The sequence below is a fragment of the Moschus berezovskii genome, chromosome 2, assembly GCF_049115385.1.
Source record: "Moschus berezovskii isolate FMDL1 chromosome 2, NW_MosBer_1.0, whole genome shotgun sequence".
Lineage (NCBI taxonomy): Eukaryota > Metazoa > Chordata > Mammalia > Artiodactyla > Moschidae > Moschus > Moschus berezovskii.
This window is the reverse complement of record NC_142461.1, coordinates 135,560,616-135,579,386: the sequence shown is the minus strand read 5'-3', so window position 1 is coordinate 135,579,386 and position 18,771 is coordinate 135,560,616. Positions and strand designations below refer to the sequence as shown.

Below are 18,771 nucleotides of genomic sequence, written 5' to 3'. Positions count from 1 at the left end.
AGAGGAAACAGTATCACTCTTCTCTTTATAAAAGTCTGCGTTATTGTAACAAATGAAACAAAGAATTTTTCAAGTCAGTCAACTTGTTTTCCCCAGTGAACAGTACTTTGCCATGCAGACAATTTCAAAAGTTCACACCTCCCCACTGAGATGGCTGAATACTGCTCACTGCGTTTCTGGTTATCACCCTGAGGAAAAAGCACTCATATCATTTGGCAGGCACAGGACAGACGCTGAGTAGGTAATCTCACTAAAGAAGAATTTCCTCACCTAAAACACCCTTGGCACTTCTGGCACAGAGCAAACTCAGAGAGATTGCTATTATCCTATTTACAAAAGTATGAGAGGATATACAGAGGGGTTACTGCCCTAGCTAGATAGCAAGAAGTACCTATTATTTGTCCATCACAGGAAACCTACCTTTCAGAAAAAAAGTCAGCCATTACCAACTTAATATTTAAATTAAGCTTGCAATTATCTTAAATAATCTCTTGTCTGAAAGTAATACTATCCTTAGAGATCATTACCATTAATATCATTACTCCAGGCACTGGTTTTAATACACAGAATATTCTTTACTGCTGCTGCTGCTGCTGCTAAGTCACTTCAGTCGTGTCCGACTCTATGTGACCCCAAAGACGGAAGCCCACCAGGCTCCCCCGTCCTTGGGATTCTCCAGGCAAGAACACTGGAGTGGGTTGCCATTTCCTTCTCCAATGTGTGAAAGTTAAAAGTGAAAGTGAGGTCACTCAGTCGTGTCTGACCCTTAGCGACCCCACAGACTGCAGCCTACCAGGCTCCTCCATCCATGGGATTTTCTAGGCAAGAGTACTGGAGTGGCTTGCCATTGCCTTCTCCGTATTCTTTACTAAGCTGATGAAAAAGCCTATGTAACCTCTCTGATATCAGTTCAGTTCAGTCGCTCAGTCGTGTCCGACTCTCCACGACCCCATGAATCACAGCACGCCAGGCCTCCCTGTCCATCACCAACTCCCGGAGCTCACTCAAACTCATGTCCACAGAGTCATTGATGCCATCCAGCCATCTACTTCTCGGTTGTCCCCTTCTCCTCCCACCCCCAACCCTTCCCAGCATCAGAGTCTTTTCCAGTGAGTCAACTCGTCGCATGAGGTGGCCAAAGTATTGCAGTTTCAGCTTTAGCATCAGTCCTTCCAATGAACACCCAGGATTGATCTCCTTTAGAATGGACTGGTTGGATCTCCTTGCAGTATAAGGGACTCTCAAGAGTCTTCTCCAACACCACAGTTCAAAAGCATTGATTCTTCGGCGATCAGCTTTCTTCACAGTCCAACTCTCACATCCTATATAGTCATTACTAAATAACAGTAAGTACTCTTATTATCTCTATTTTGAAACAAGATGAGGAAAGAAAGGTTATATAATTTGCTTAAGTAGGCAAAACTATTTTAAGTGATGGAGTTGGGATTTAAATCTAGTCAGTCAGGTTCCAGAATCCATATTCTAAACCACTATATTTACAAACTACAAAACCCAGAAGAAAAATCAGAAGAATGCACAATGAATGCATGACACTTAAATAAACACAAATGTACCTTTCAGAAGCTGTTAGTAGAAGAGTCTCAAGGGTATTAAAATCACAAGTCTTCTTTCCATGCACTGAAAAAAATGAATTACATCCTTCTGGTGGCGGTTCATCAGCTGCTATCTGTCATTTAAGATATAAGACATTTTTAAAAATAATTTCTAACCAAAGACAAAATAAAAAATGAATATTCTAAACAGGTAATAAAATGATAATAAAACATCAGTGAAAACAAAGGTAACATCTACTGAACATTTATTATGGGACAGGAGTAAGAGCTCTACGCTTCACTACTTTCCTTATTATACTAGTTCACCTAGCTCCTCCCAATATCACTCCACGAAGTAGGTGTTATTATTATTCCAAAAACAGAACTTTAAAATTCTATCTTAGAAGACATCAAAAGCTATCCAGGGAATAGAATATGTACCTTGCAGAAAACTAAGCTTACAAATGTCAGCTGTAGTTGTCAAACTCTAACAATGCAGTCTTGAGTATAATATGCAGATTAATGCAAAGCCCCTCCCTGAAACAGGAAGAATGACACTGCATCTAAAAAACCAACAGGACCTAAAAAAGAGTATATATGGAGGGGCAAAATCACCCAAGGAGCACAGTAAGATATTTAAAAGAAAGGTTGAATGAGTTACGGGGTATGTTCAGAGTAAAATGTACTAACGCCCAGGCACTACAACACAGGTCCACCCACAACCTTAATGAGAGGCACACCGAGATGCATGAGTCTAAAGAAATGGGAAAAATAAAGGACATGATGACAAGCACTGCTATATGCACGGATGTCACTCATGCAATACATTCATATTGAATGTTCTTTTCTGTGGCTGGAATACAAATAATTAAGAAAAGGGGGCAGAAATGGAAAGCTTGCTATGAAAAATTAACATTAAAACTTTTCATTACATTCTTTGTCTTTTTTTAAAGTTATTACAAAACTTCCAAACTTCTATTTGTAAAAAGAAAGAATAGTACAATAAACTCCCATGTACCCATGATGAGTATTTCAGTAATTATCAATTTACGGCCAAATCTTATTTCCTCCACTTTCCTACCATACTTCATTGGATCATTTTGATATGCTCTCCAAATAACATTTCGTGCATGTTTCAGTATCTCTCAATAAAACACAAAAATTATTCATTTAGTTTTTTTGGCCACACCACTCCACACGTGGCTTGCAGAATCTCAGTTCACCTAACAGAGATTAAACCTGAGCCATGGCAGTAAAAGCCCAAAGACCTAACCTCTAGACCATCACGGAACCCCCAAAACACAGAGATTTTTTTAAAAAACATACCACCAATTATCACTTTTAACAAGTAATACAGGGTTTCTGGGATGTTCCAGTGGTTAAGAATCTGCCTTGCAATGCAAGGGACACCAGTTCAATCCCTAGTCCAGAACAATCCCACATGCCACGGAGCAACTAAGCCCAGGCACCACAACCACTCATCCAGTGCTCTAGAGCCCGTGAGTTGCAACTACTTTATCCCACGCACCCTAGAGACCATGCTCCACAAAAGGGCCACTGGAGTGAGAAGCCCTCGCACCGCAACTAACAGCAGCCCCTGCTCGCCGCAACCAGAGAAAGCCCGCATGCAGCAAGGAAGGCCCACCACGGCCAAAAATAAAATAAACATGATCTCAAGCTTTAAAATAAACAACTAAAATAAACTGTATGGAACATACAGTTCCATATTGATGGCCACTGGCAGCATAGTTTTTCTGTCTTGTCAAGTGCCCTCATTAGAGCAAAAATGAAAACAGAAACCAATGCACCACATCTATGACAAAACCGGGGGGAAGGAAATCTCCATGATATAAAATGCAAAAAGACCTGCAGTTATCAGAGGTCATGGAAGCATAGGGAAACTGCAGAGATTCTAATGATTCTGAGAATAAGAAAACCCTGAAACAGCTAACAGGTTTTCACTGGCAAGTATGATGGACCAACTGGCTTTGTTCAGGCTAATATTAGGTAAGCACATGGCAGTCTGACCTCTGTGAACGTGGAACTCACAAGCAAGGACCCCCTTCCAGGGAAGGGCCCCACGCAAAGGAGAAACTTTAGAGGGTAGAATAATACTTGAGTAGGACAGAAATAAGAGACAATAAAAGAAAAAAGTCCAAATAAAAGCTGAAGAAGGGAACAGAGTCAGGAAATTTCAACAAGCAAGCTACCGTTTTTTAAAGTCACCATATTGTAACATAACATAAAATCAACGGGATAGGGAACCAGCGAAGTTAAAGAAAACAAATTTCACACCAAATTGAGCAGAGAAAGTCTCAGTGTCAAACGCCATACAAAGCTACTGTAAGAAAAGAGGAGGGGGAAGAACAGAATAACACTCTTAGCCTTACAAGAAAAATTCTGCAATGATAACGATATATGGAATTCCATGGGAGTCCAGTGGTTAGGACTCAACACTTGCACTGCCAGGGCCCAGGTACAATCCCTGCTTTAACAAAGATCCCCTGGAAGCCACCTGGTGTGGCCAAAAAAAAAAATGTATGGGGCAAACTGTGTGAGTTCCTCAACAGAAAAGAACGGGATGGAGGGAGAACCTATAAATTAAGAGAACACACTCCCCAAAAAATGAATAAATTTGTAACAAAACTGAGAAAACTAAACTATATTAGATGGAGAGGCACTCTTGGGCAATGAAATTATTTTTTTAAAAGAAAACAGCAAATGATTCCAAAAGAAGAAAGCGACTCCTTTTGAAGGGCAAAAGTCAGCTGTGGTGGGGACACAGCACATGCATGCAGGGCTTCCATGGTGCCAAGCTAAGCTCAATTTCGTGACCTGGGTGAAAATCACAAAACTGTTCACTTCATCATAATGCATCACACTGTACATTTCTTGTGAGCTGCTGTCTATACCAGTTTCATCTCACAATTAAAAAATGGTTTTAAAATTAGCATTTCTTTTACATTAAACATAGAACCAGTGTACAAACAGCTTTGTTTCTCTTGCTCTCTATTTTTTCACAAGTTTGTTCAACTCAAAATCCAGGAAGATGCACACATTACATTAAGGTGACACATTTTTAAGTTTCCCTTGAAGTTCCTCCTTCCCTCTTTTCTTTTCTTTTTAATGTATTTGTTGATAAAATCAGATCATTTTGCCATAAAGTCTTTCACATTCTAGCTTATCCTGACTATAGCCCTGTAATATTTCTTCACATTTCCTATCTGCTGTTCTCCTGTGATCTACAGACTGTGATCACCCTCGGGGTTAATTGGTTTAGCAAAACTGCATCTCTCTCTTCAGCTGTGCTATATAAATGAAGTCTGTAGTTTCAGGTTTTTTGCGGAGGCATTTTTTTCCTTTAATGACAATAAGTGCAAATTCAGTTCAGTTCAGTCGCTCAGTCGTGTCCGACTCTTTGCAACGCCATGAACTTCAGCACGCCAGGCCTCCCTGTCCATCACCAACTCCCAGAGTCCACCCAAACTCATGTCCATTGAGTCGGTAATGCCATCCAACTACCTCATCCTCTGTCGTCCCCTTCTCCTCCTGCCCTCAATCTTTCCCAGCATCAGGATCTTTTCAAATGAGTCAGCTCTTTACATCAGGTAGCCAAAGTATTGGAGTTTCAGCTTCAACATCAGTCCCTCCAATGAACACCTAGGACTGATCTCCTTTAGGATGAACTGGTTGGATCTCCTTGCAGTCCAAGGGACTCTCAAGAGTCTTCTCCAACACCACAGTTCAAAAGCATCAATTCTTCGGTGTTCAGCTTTCTTTATAGTCCAACTCTCACATCCATATGTGACCATTGGAAAAACCATAACTTTGACTAGATGGACCTTTTTTATAATATGTTATTTGAAGATTTAACATCTTCAGTTTTGCTTATTATTTACAAACAAACCATAAATCCTAGAAAATTTCAGGTAGAAAAGGTAGAGCTGTAACACAATGACAGGACAACTACAATATATCCAATCATGTTACACAACCCCTAAAAAAAATACTGTCACATGGAAGCACTGAACTCACCTGCTGGAAGGCTTGTATTGTAGCTGAGTAGGAGCGAAGAGACAGACAAAATTTCAACAAATTCTGCTGCAGTGGTGACAGAAACTGAAATGCAGCTTCCAATATTGCATGATAATAGGAATAATCAGTACCTGTCAGGGAGAATATCAACCAAAATAGTTCTATATGACTACAGGTGTCCAAAGAAGGTAGTTCATAAAGTATAAAGCTATGAGTTACAAAAGCATATGATTGATAGTTAAAGTAGAAAGCTATGTGTTACAAAAGCATATGACTGTACAATGTTACCACTATACTGTCTTGTAAAGTGAAAGTGTTAATTAGTCCTGTCTGACTCTTTGTGACCCCATGGACTACAGTCCTTGAGGTTCCTCTATCCATGGGATTCTCCAGACAAGAACACTGGAGTGGGTAACCACTCCCTTCTCCAGGGAATCTTTCTGACTCAGGGATCAAACTCGGGTCTACTACATTGCAGGAGAACTCTTTAACCTCCTGAGCCACCGTGGAAGCAAAGCATACTGTCCTGGGCTGTTGTCAAATGCTTAGAATTACTTAGAGTATACTGTGCAATTGGACTCTTCCTCTCTTCAATCCTTTTTTCACTATTCCCTCTCCCTGGACTGAGCTGGATGACTAACTCCCAACTTCTTCCCCAGGAAGAACTCAGTTTATGAGAGCACCTACCCCACAGAGGCAGTCCCAGCCCCTACTCCCACACCTCAGTCACGTTCCTCTCTCCTTTGCTCCCACATTTCTTTGCTTACCTCTCTCACTTAGCATATCGTCTACTCAATCACTAACTACCCCCCAATAATCTCTGAACCCCTACACACACAAACTATGATGTGTCTTTGTGTCCCCTGGCACAGGTTATCTATTCAAGTAACCCAACAAGACTGAGCAATGTAGTGAGGAAGTACAAGATATTAAAGGATGCTAATGAAACTATGGTTTGGGGAGACGCATTAAAACAAACAATTGAAACAAATTATCTGGGGAAAAATACATGTAGCAGTATAAAAAAATCCCTAGGATATATTAAATGAAAATCACAAGGTACAAAACAATATATTTAGTACACTATTTTTTCTTACTGTTAGAAAGAATAAAAAATAAGAATACATACTTATGTATTGGATTGGCCAAAAAGGTTATTCAGGTTTTTCTGTAAAACAGTATGGAAAAACCTGAATGAATTTTTGGTCAACTCAATAGTTGTAAAAAAAAAACAAAAAAACAAACAAAAAAAAATACTGAAGGCTAAACAAATTAATTTTAAATGGTTATAAAAAGTCAAGAGAAACAGAAGGAACAAGATTTTTCTGTGTATAGCCTTTTATATAGCTTTGGTTTTTCTTCTAAAATTTTACTTTATAATGAAGTATAGTTGATTAACAATATTATGATAGTTTCACGTATGTGAAGCTTTGACTTTTAAACTACTATTATCTATTTTTGAAAAATTTAAGAAAAATATCTAACATTTTAAAAAGCAAAATGTAAAAGTTTCCGTATGACGTTAGCACCTTCAAAGTACAAAAAGAGATCAGAAAGAAATGTCTTAAAATGTTTTGTGAAGTTGCTCAGTGGTGCCCGACTCTTTGAGACCCCATGAACTGTAGCCTACCAGGTTCCTCTGTCCATGGGATTTTCCAGGCAAGAATACTGGAGAGGATTGCCATTTCCTTCTCCAGAGATCTTCCCAACCCAGGGATTGAACCCAGGTCTTCTGCATTGTAGGCAGACGCTTTACCGTCTGAGCCACAAGGAAATGTTGCCAGAGTGTTAAAAGTGACTATCTTTGGGTAGTAGGACTACAAATAATATTTCAAATAAAGTGTTTAATATACTTTTATGGTCACTTCCAAGAATTCATACTCTAACTTAAACCAAAAACACACTAGCATTTATACTGAAGAAATTTCATTTTAACTGTCAGAGTTCAAATTTCACTATAAAACTCACTTTGATAAATTTGTTTTATGAAATTTTAAACTAAAATTATTTTTTTGGTTACTTGAACAATTCTAGTTGACTCTAAATTATTTAACTAAAGCTTACAGATAGTTGTTCAAAACTTTTACGCATTTAAACTGCAAAAAAAGATTTAGACTTCACTTTTTAAATATGCTCTAATTTTTTAAATCATAAAGTTAAAAATCAATTCAAACATTAACAGCAGTCACATATTTATAATGTTTACACACTTTCACTTCAACAAGGACTTATGCCTGTCAATGCAATATTCAAGGTTTTAACTACTCATACATCAGCATCTTTGACTATTAATGTCCATATTCTATATAGTTTACATTGAATTAGAAAATGTTTGTGAAAGCTCATCAAAAACTAAACAAGTGATACAGTTTACATTAATTTGACACCTTGAAACTCTAGTTGTGAGTGGCTGGCATGCATAATGGAAAACATTTTGGATGGTACTCAATGAGAAGAAACTTAACAGATCAGTTGAGTAATTAGTTCACAACAAAAGAAAGTGAATCAAATCTGATGGTTATTATGTAGATGTTAAATGATTCTAAATGAATTTGACTTCTGCAAAATATTTACACAGCACTTTCAACACAAAAGAACAAAAAACAAGGAGGGGGAATCAAAGGCAATTCTTACTGCCAAAGTCGTAAACTTTTTAAAAAATAATTACTAGTTTGTGTTGGCTCTGCTGGTTGCCATGATAATTCTACTCACTAAAGATAAAAATGTTTTTCATTAATTGCCATGCCACCATACTCTGAAAGAGACCAAATTTCTAATATATTCCCATACACCAAAGTCAAAGAAGCATCTGCTTCTATTTTACCGTGATGATCTGATGATCCGATATTTTGACTGGCTTCTACAAAATCCCAAAATTTCTCTTGACTGTCTTCTGCTAAAAACTCACTGAGAGAAAAGGGGGAAATATCAGAAATAAAACAACTTAATAAAAATCTTCCAATATAAGTTATATTACTAAGGAGAGTAAAAATAAGCTTTTAAGTTTCCAAATGTCCAAAGCTTGGTTTTGATAATATATATTATATATGAATATATGTAATATATTTCAATAAAATATTTTCTAATTTTAGGCAAATCTTACTAGCTTATTAGTTATTAATAATTAGCTTCATAGTTTATTCACTTAATAGCTTCATGGGTATTCCTTAAGAATCCTAGAATAATAGAAATGTTGTAACAACAGGGAAGTCCCAATATAAAGAAAGGTTATGAAATCTCATTTGTGAAAATGCTGTCAGTAGTAGAAGCAGAATTAGGAATTTATAATTCTAGTACTAGTTCTGCTCACTCATTTTCTGAAAGACTTACAAAGAACAAAAAAATAAGTTTCGCCTAAGGTTCTCCTGAGGAAAACATGAATCCTAGAAACATTTCCAGGAGACTGAGGGCAGCATGTTGCAGTCTCTTTACATCCATAAATCCAAACTTTAAAGGCCATCAAATTTTAAAGTTAGCACTGATTTAATAAAATCAGGTCTTAGGACTTAATGCCATCTTAATTTTTTCCTTGATTTTACTATGCCGACCTAAAATAAAATAATGGCTATTCTACACTTCCCTTCGTTCAAGGGCCTTTAAAATCCCGAGAAGAAAAAGCAGGTACTCATTGAATGATTCACATAAATCGGTTATCTTCTCCTGCAAGCCAGGTGGTCTTTCCCTGTCTTAGAGCAAACTACAGATCTGGATCTCAGCTTACCTAGCCAAAGGAAGACTTTCCCATTACTTGTCAACACTGGGATGTACAACTCTCACTCTACTCCACAGCTAGACACAGAAATATGGGAAAAATAAGAAACATTTCCTGGTAATGCACAGCTTCTCTAAAAATAGGTTTCTGAAAATACCCATTATAATAATGTATTAAATTATTTAGTGCCTCCTTGAGTGTGGCATTTTTCTAGGCTTTCAAGTAACTGACACAGACATCACACACATCTTATAATAGCTTACAGTCTATTAATGTCTTACAGGTATTAAGACAGATTATGATGTGTAAATAAATGCTAAATTCATGAATTAAAGCAGCATTCACAAGATAAGTGAGCAGAAGGGGGAGAAGTAATACACTCATTAGTTGTGAGACAAGGGTTCACTTAAGCTAAGACCCTATTACAAAGGCCATATGCACATAAATATATACTTTTCATATAATTACAGGAAAACATAAACATCCATTCTTTCTCACCCCAATGCATAAATAAGTCTTACAATGTCTAAGTGTCAAACAGTCTTAAGAAAATTAATTACCAGATCCACTGAGCTAAGCCATGGAAGATAAGAACAGTACAAGATACTATTAAAGGGAATGCTGCCATTTGCGTATAGTATGCTTCAATTTGTTTGCATTTTGCTCTAAATTGTTTTTTAGCTTCTGATATGTATTCCACTGAGTAAAACATCAAGTTTTACAGATGAAATTCTACGGTGTCTGGGATTTGCTTTACAATGTCTTAGTGGGAGAAGGTAGGAGGGTGGTGATACTGATGGTTACTGGACTTGAGTTGATAATCGCTAAAACTGGGTGACAGGTAGACAGACAGCACATCATATATAACATTTTCTCCACTTACAAATATATTAACTTTCTTAAGGGCACAGAGTCAGTAAAAGAAAAATCTGGAATTTACATTCCAGTCTCAATCATGCAAATCTATCAAGCTGCATTCTCAGGCCATTATAATATTTGCGCATTCAATATATGATTGCTTCAATTTTAATAACAGAACTTTATTTATACAACGTTTCTGTTAGTAACTATAGCTGCTCAAAACATATTCAGGGCTCCACTTCAATTAAATATTGATGGACAATCAGAAAGCTACAAACCCTTCATTAGCATCTAGAATTCATTTAGATTAGGTCCAATCTAAAAATACACACAGGAATATTTTCAGTCCCTAAGGGCCAGAAGCAAGGAAAGCAAAATATCTGTGTTAACTGCATGCCTCGATGTATGGAGAGATAGCTGACCCTTCAGCCTCCCATCATGAACGTGCTGTGACCTACCATCAACGTCTGCTGTGGATGTGGGAGGGAAGGATGGTGGCCTCAGACAGCTATGGAGGTGAATATGGAGTGGTTTCAAACAAGCACAGAATGTTTTTGAGTTGTCTACCCATCCCATTACCCTAGCAAACTATCTGTGAATAGCCACAAAGGAAAACTGAAATAGTGAACCCAAATGGCAAATGGCCAGGATATCATGAAAAGGGGCTATGTTTGTTATGGATAAACTGGGGTGAAGGAAACAGTTTATAATACTCACTCCACTGAAATCAAAGAACTGAAAAAAACTGATCAATTAAGGCTGACAATTTGCACATACTCTCTCAAAAGTCCGTAAGTATATGCTATAAGAGTCTTCTAAGAAAATACACAAACACCAGCAAGTTTGTTAGTGAAAGTTGAGAGTACTGGGGTGTAACCCAGTTATGAACATTAAGCAGAACACCTTAAAACACCTATTAAAGATAGCTACACAAGCTTATTTGTAAAGCGGTAGTAAATCTCAATGACTGAGGCTGACACCAGATAAATCATCCAAAATAAGATGAGCAGAAAGGAAGAAAAAACATTCAGTTAGTTCTAAGAGTCCTAGCCCAGGCAGTCACGGACCTCACATGCCTTCACACTTCACTGCTACAAACACCCAAGATCTAACAAGGGGCTCGGCCTATTTATCTAACTAGTTATTGTAACATCACTGTGACACATAAGCAGTGGGGTCTGGTGGGGTGGGCAGCAGGGGTTGTTAGGGCCTGGGGTTTGTTTCTGTCGCCCTTTAATTGCTGAGGAGAGGGAGGCATGGAGAAGTGATGGGAGAAAGTCTGTCTGGCAGAAAGTTGGAAGGCTCCTCAGCAAGTCAAGACCAGCTCCTGCATGTCCCATGTTCCTACCGGCCTCTCCTCAATACAAAGGAGGCTCTTCCTTAGGAGGTACACTGTCAACACTTTGTTCACATCTTTCTAGGGATTAAGGAAAGATGTGAGAAGATAAAATTCTAAGTTGAAGGTCACAAAGATAGACCACAAAGTTAACTGATGAACTGTTCAAATTTCCAGCTCTATCAAATTCTAAAATTACTAAATGTTTATCATTCACCTACCTAAACGTAGGCTTTAGAAAGATTCGCTATAGGTCCTAGCTATATGTCATTTGAGATACAATAAAAATAAGTTTCCCTGTATAAACAAAAAAACTGACTAAAAGACAGGTATCTGGTTATACTTATATAACAAACATTTACTAAAAAGTATATTTGGTTTATAAAATCTTCCAAGAAATCATCGACTATATTTTATTTTATCAATTTTAAGACATTTTCTTTTTTTTTTTTATTCCCAAGTTTGGGCAATCTTCTTTACTGAGAAATTGAGATGCATGTTTTTTTTCCCCTAAAAACATACATATGGTTTCTACAGTCTGTCTACTAACTCCTTGCGGTTCACTGAAGTGTTGTCAAGTTTCCTTCAACTTTCATTTTCTTCCATACTCCCCAGACCAAAGCATCTCTTCCAGTTTGAGAGATAACGGTGGGAAACTTGGTGTGACTTACTTCATATTCACTACACTCTAAATCCCTTCAAAGCCTAGGCCTTTGAAACTCATTTTCTGCACCAAGACCCCAGGAACACAGCAGAAGTAGAAATGGCTGCATGGGGCATAAGGCAAACAGGCAAGAACCAGTCTTCCAGAGTTTCTTGAAGCCCCAGGTAGACAGGGTAGGAGACTAGGGTCCAGTATGTTTCAGGAAATGTTGCCCAAAGACAACTGTCAATTTTAAGACATATCATTGTTTTATAAAATGCTAAGAGTGAAAGATGCTACCAATTTTAATTGTAAGATAACAACTTGATCAACTGCATTCTGATTTTGGAGAAGCTAACATCAGATAAGAAGTGGCCACTTTCTCAGCTCCCCCCTGCACTCTGTTATCTGGGATCTGTCTCCTTCCAAGTTCTCAGGAGGGGTATGCCCTCCACCCGCACCTCAACAAGCTCTCTCATCTTTCTTGTATTAAACACCCCTTATTAGCACCCTGTCCAAATAAACAGAAATTTTCCTTTAAGTACAACACTCTCTTCCCTTATTAGCATGTTTACACTCTTCCTGGAAGACACCATAACAACTTAACCAACTCAGTATACCTGTCTAAAGGAGCCCCTGAGGATCTGTCATCAGTGCAGTCCTAGCCTGCCGACAGAGTCTGTGTTCCATCAGCCTGTGAAGGGCGCGCAGCACGGGGCACGCTGCATGGGGCTCTTACTAGATGCATAATGAGAATCCCACTCCCTAAAAGCTCCCACGAGCCTACATTTTCACTTAACACGTGAAAGGAAAAAACATGTCTTCTTACCTGGCTTCTAATAACAATGGAGTGGAAAACCATTTTGTTGTAAGAGAGGTTGTAATGGCTTTTGAATCTGCCTTAACTGAGGAAAACAGCCATAGTCCAGTAAGCATAGTCAGAAGGCCCATTTTACAGCAAAGTCCTGGAAAGGAAAAAAAAAAAAGATTTTTCTACAAGGCAATGTTTAAACCTGAATCTTAATACTTAAGAGACACAAAATAACATGACTGTGACAGAAATAAAAATGTTTCCAAAATATAACAGCACATACTATCTATAGTCAATAGATGTTAGTTGATTACTGACACACAACTAAAGGTGTGTAGTTCGTTACACTCTTTTCTACAAAGGCGGCACTTCATCTCCTGGGTGCCTATACCATACAGAGATGTTAGCCTCTCATCGCGTAGGCTTCTCTTGCTGTGGAACAAGGGCTCAAGGGCATGTGGGCTTCAGCAGCTGCAGCATGGAGGCTCAGTGGTTGTGGTTGCCAGGCTCTAAAGCACAGGCTCAACAGCTGTGGTGCGCCAGCTAAGTTGCTCCGTGGCATGTGGGATCCTCCAGACCTGGGATCAAACCCATGTCTCCTACACTGGCAGGAGAATTCTTCACCACTGAGCAACCAGGGAAGCCCAAAAAGTTGCTTTTAAAAGAGTCTGAAGTTCAGGCACTGTTGGCTTCTTGGGAAACAAAAAAATTAATATGAACATCCCATTTATAAACGTGTAGTGGTTCAGTCGCTAAGTTGTGTCTGTCTCTTGCGACCCCGCAGAGTCCGCCAGGCTCTCTATCCATGATACTTCCCAGGCAAGAATATTGAAGTGGGTTGCCATTTCCTTCTTCAGAGACTCTTCCTGACCCAGGGATCGAACCCCTGTCTTTTGCATCGTAGGTAGATTCTTTACCCTCAGCCACCAGGGAAGCCCCATTTATAAACAGATTTTATTTTTAAAAATCAACATTAATAAAGACTGCTGCTGCTGCTGCTAAGTCACTTCAGTCGTGTCCGACTCTGTGCGACCCCATAGACAGCAGCCCACCAGGTTCCCCCATCCCTGGGATTCTCCAGGCAAGAACACTGGAGTGGGCTGCCATTTCCTTCTCCGTAATAAAGACTAGGACTAACCAAACCAGACCTCTGACAATGAAACCCGCTAGCAAGTAAGTCCAGGGAGGGTGTGGGGCTTGGGGGCGGGGGCGGGGGGGGGGCGCAGAGAGGAAACTGGAATCGATGTAGGCTCCTCTCCAGAAGTGGCAACAGTTACTGACATTTCCTGCAGAGGGGCAAGTAAGGACCCAAATTGTTACATACAATTTCAGACCACTTAAGAACTCTCAAGGACCCAAATTGTTACAAACAATTTCGGACCACTCAAGAACTCTCTCAGACACCCTCCCCTGGAGGTTCATGGACTACAGCCTCAGAAACCTGCTCCTCCTGATAGAACAAACATGGGTTAGTAATAGTCAGAGACCTATGATCAATTCCTGAGTTTGCTAGTTACCAACAGTTCAACCCCAAGCATGTTACCTAATAACTCCTCCACCCTTACCCTTAGTCTCCCACTCTCTAAAATAAGAATAACAGAATCTGCCTCTGGGGAGACTGAGAAGGCAACATGAAATCACTTTGTAACAAAAGCCACTTTGTTGTGAAAGTCACTTTGTAATGTGCCAAGTCTGTGCCAAATACTACACAAAAACTAACTGCTCTAGCAAAATATGTCATAAGGAAGAGAAGCTAGAAACTATCTTCTAAACTATAGGATAACAGCTCATCACTATTACAAGGCTCCAAAAACATTCCTTGGAAATGTACCCTCTGTGGTTAGGGGAGGAAAAAAACCACTTTGCTGTACAGCAAAGACTAACACAACACTGTAAATCAACTATAGTGCATGCCTCTCAGTTGTTTCCAACTCTGTGACCCCTATGGACTGTAGCCTGCCAGGCTCCTCTGTCCATGGAATTTTCCAAGCAAGAATACTGAAGCAGGTTGCCATTTCCTCCTCAAGGGGATCTTCCCAACCCAGGGACTGAACCTGCGTCTCCTGCATTGGCAAGCAGATTCTTTACCACTGCGCCAAGGAAAATTTTTAAAACTCCTATCCCAAAATCAGTAAGTTTCTAAACCAGAGGCAGCGCATATGAACTATGTTCAAGCAGTAATAATGCTACAGCTGTGTTCACAATGTTTCCTGCAGCGACCCAGACATGTTACCCCCACAGTGATGATTCCAGATGAGAAACTGGAAGCCACTTAACAGTACTCCTAGATGGACTGCATGCATAGAGTGAGGAGGAGGCTCCTCCCCACTCCACCTGAGCAGACACCCACATTTACTGAGCAATTTCTAGAGGCAGAATCACTCTGGACAGCGCCACTGCCAAGAGCTCTGCAAACAGCACGTTCCCCAATCTATCCACACAAGGGCTGCTCCACTCTGTTCACCTCAGTAAACAGCAGTGCCTGGCAAACGGCAGACAGTCCATAAACACACTGCATGATGGGTAAAACATTATCACCCCCACTTTAAAAATAAGAAAATGGGAATTCAGAGAGGTTAAGTAACTTGCCTAGTAAATAGCAATACTTGGAACCTACACCTGCCTGTTTTTAAAAGTTCTACAATACCATGCTCTCTGCCCTGGCTTTAAGAAGGGGTTCTTAAAGTCCAGACATATACTAGGCATATGGCTTTATTATGAGACCCAAGGCAAGTTTAAGGATTTCTAGGGGCAGAGTATAGTTTCACCTTGAAACCAAGGAACCAAGGGTGCGATCAAGCAACCAGCCTGACAGATCCATACTGGGGCTGACTTTGGGGACAGAATGTGAGCTCCTCAAAAGCAGGGAGTTTTGTCTGTCAGTCACATGCCTAGCATAATGCCTGGAACACAGGAGGTCCTCAAAATAAACAAACACAGACTTTATTCATTAACAGATGAATGAAAAGAACTGGGAGAAAAAGGGATATGGCACCCAAAGCAGAGGTGCTCAGAAAGCCTAGGACTTAAGAAGGGTGAAAATGAAAACTATGCATCAGGACTCACCCAGAGATCCCCTAGACCTGTTTTAAAGACACAGAGAGAGTTCTTGGGGCGCAGCAGAGCACCATTAGAGATGGGAAAGGGAGGAAAGCCATACATTAATGAAGAGCTTTCCCACACCCAAACCCCACATCCTTGATACCACAGGTAACACCAGAGGAAAAGACTGTTCACAGAAGTCAAACTAAGAACCTTTCTGAGTGGTCTTCTGTTTGCCAAGACCCCATATCACTCTGATCCTAGTAGTCCTTCAAGGCTGCTTATTAAGAGGAATAGTGTGCAGACTAACAGTTGGCAGAATCTTCAGTGTGGCACCACATGAATATAGGCATCACGCTTATGGCATGATGCATAAATTAAAGTCTTTAGTAAGTTCCAGGCCCAAATGATTCATCTATAAGATCTAGTGTGTGGCCTGGTTTCTTTAGTGTAAATTAAAGACACTATCTCTTGCTCACTTATTTAAAATATTCATCAAAGTTATATTACAGCAAGTGTTTATCACTTTTGAAAAATAGAAAAGGCATAAAGTTCTAAGTCATCAGCAACTTTTTCCATTTTTAAACTGAAGAAACTAGCTAATGAACTCAAAAAAACACCTGAAGGGTTCAGATTAATAGATGAGTTTCAACATATATGACAATAGCGAGGAAAAATGTTAGGAAGTACCCTTCTTGAGAAACAAATTTACTTCTGAAATAATTAAATGAATATACATTTATACCTAGAATTTTCTCCATAGTTCAATCTAGTCCCCTCAAGTTAAAGACACACTGTGAAGGAGTTATACTACTGTAGAAAGCACTGTTTATTTCCCTTATTAAAAACGAGTTTCAGCTAAGTTTATCAAAAGCAAGTCAAACGGAAAGGCTACAATCAACCCAAATTTTATGTTGCTATCACATAGCTATTTAAGACGTCCTCAAATATCACACTAAAATTGGCTGGCCAAGTGCACGATGAACGTTTTCAAAATAGTTAGTGCGGCACTAACCGCACAGTAAGTGCGTTAACAGTGAGGCATAAGACCCCAAGACTTCAAATGAACAAACTATGCTAGTTTTCAAATCTGGCAAAAAATTCAAAACAGCCTAGAGATTCTGGCCAAGGAACACTGAAGAGCTCACGCCCATAACTCATTGGCGATGTAGGCGTATCTTATTCTTCTGGCAGGTCCCACACTAAAAGTGAAACCGGATCATCCAATCTCCAGTCAACAGATCCTTGAAACAAACGAAAACGGTAAACAAAATTCAAGACCCGAATTCATTTTAAGGAAAACAGACATCTATAAAAAAAGAGAGAGAGAGAGAGAAAGACCCATCTTTTTCCCACCGGAGTCCTGCAAACCGCTGGCTCTCAACCTCCCTGGGGTCAAGCCTGGTCTAAATTCGTGTTAGGACACGTCCCCCACCTCCGTCTGCACTTGGGCACACGGGTTTCAAAGCTCTTCATGGAAGGCGCAAAACCGATGAAGGGAGTCCGCGGCCACCCTCGCAGAAACCGGATTTGCCCAGAAAACACTTAAGGACTTGTAGAGGGACTCGAAAAGAGAGGAAGGGCTGAGACACTGGAGGGGAAACCGAGTCAGGAAAGAATCGGAAGATGAAGGTGACCGAGAAGCACGGTGGCCTCGCTCCCCAGACCCTCTCTCCACCGGCGAGACCTCCCCGCCCCAACCCCAGGGGTACCTGTCACTGGTCTGGCAGCTGCAGCACACGCGCCGCTCTCATCCCCTTCGCAGCCCATGCCGGGGCCGCGCTCTGTCCGCGACGGCACCTGCGACAACGCCGGGGCGGGGCAGGACAGCGGCGCAGGCGGCGGCAGCTGCGCCAGTGAGCGGCCGACACGCGCCTCTCCCGCGGCTCCGCTCAAGAGCCGGCCTCGCGGAGGAGAGCCCGGCTGCCGACCGCCCTGACTTCCGCTTCCTACTGGCTAGCGCCGGAGGACTTCCGGCCACAGAGTCGTGGCCAGGGCCGCCCAGAGCGCCGCGCCGCTGCCATCTTACTTCCGAAGAGGTTCCGCCTCTCTCCTTGCTTCCGGAGGTTCAGTCTGGGTGGGGAGGCGCTGTTCTTTGAGGCTTTGTGGACTTGTAAGGGGACAGCTGAGACACGAAAGCTTTACCACATGAAGAGACTGGATAGAATCCACTTCCTTAAACTCGTCCATTAACAGCACTGTTGCACCGTAAAGGACCAAACGACCTAATGTTTCTGAGTTTCTTAGACTTTATCTCAGACGATATATCTTGGATAGCTTCTGTTCAAGGGAGCAGAGAAAATAATTTTTTTTTTAGATTTCATGAGACGGTTTTGCTTATTTTGTATGGGCAGTGGCAGCTTAATCTTCAAGGGTTACTTTGTCTTTTGAATTATTTATTGGCAAATATAAATTACTATGTAAAATTCTTTTAGAATTTATCACACTGAGCAGGTCATTTTAGCCACCCAGAAATGTAAACCCCCCAGTAAGTCTTTGGGGGGATATATTTTAACTAATAAACTGAGCTAAAAAAACGAAATATATAACTGTAAGTACCTAAATAAAAACTGCAAAATACTAACTGACTTATGGTTATATAGTGCAAACAGTCCTTCCCTTCAAAGTGGCAGAGCAAGTAGTAAAAAGACTTCACTTAATCTGATACCTATATGTCTGTACTGTGCTTAAGAACTTCTGTAGCTGACTGTTGGGTTTTCTATTCCTTGCTAGACTAAAAGAAGTTCAAAAAAATTTAAGGAATGGAAATGATTCTTT

The 18,771-nt window shown here is 40.2% G+C and overlaps 1 protein-coding gene across 2 annotated transcripts in view; it reads right to left on the bottom strand.

The window, feature by feature from the left end:
• Positions 1 to 17,932, bottom strand: part of UGGT1 (UDP-glucose glycoprotein glucosyltransferase 1) — a 114,625-nt gene extending 96,693 nt beyond the window's left edge. For both annotated transcript variants that reach the window (XM_088831064.1, XM_088831067.1), the window contains exons 1-5: positions 17,706 to 17,932; positions 12,970 to 13,105; positions 8,413 to 8,495; positions 5,589 to 5,719; positions 1,575 to 1,687 (exon numbers count right to left, since the gene is read on the bottom strand). In XM_088831064.1, coding sequence (XP_088687190.1) covers positions 1,575 to 1,687; positions 5,589 to 5,719; positions 8,413 to 8,495; positions 12,970 to 13,105; positions 17,706 to 17,763 — 521 coding nt within the window. In that variant the 5' untranslated portion in view covers positions 17,764 to 17,932. The remainder of the gene's footprint in view (positions 1 to 1,574; positions 1,688 to 5,588; positions 5,720 to 8,412; positions 8,496 to 12,969; positions 13,106 to 17,705) is intronic.
• Positions 17,933 to 18,771: the final 839 nt, after the last annotated feature.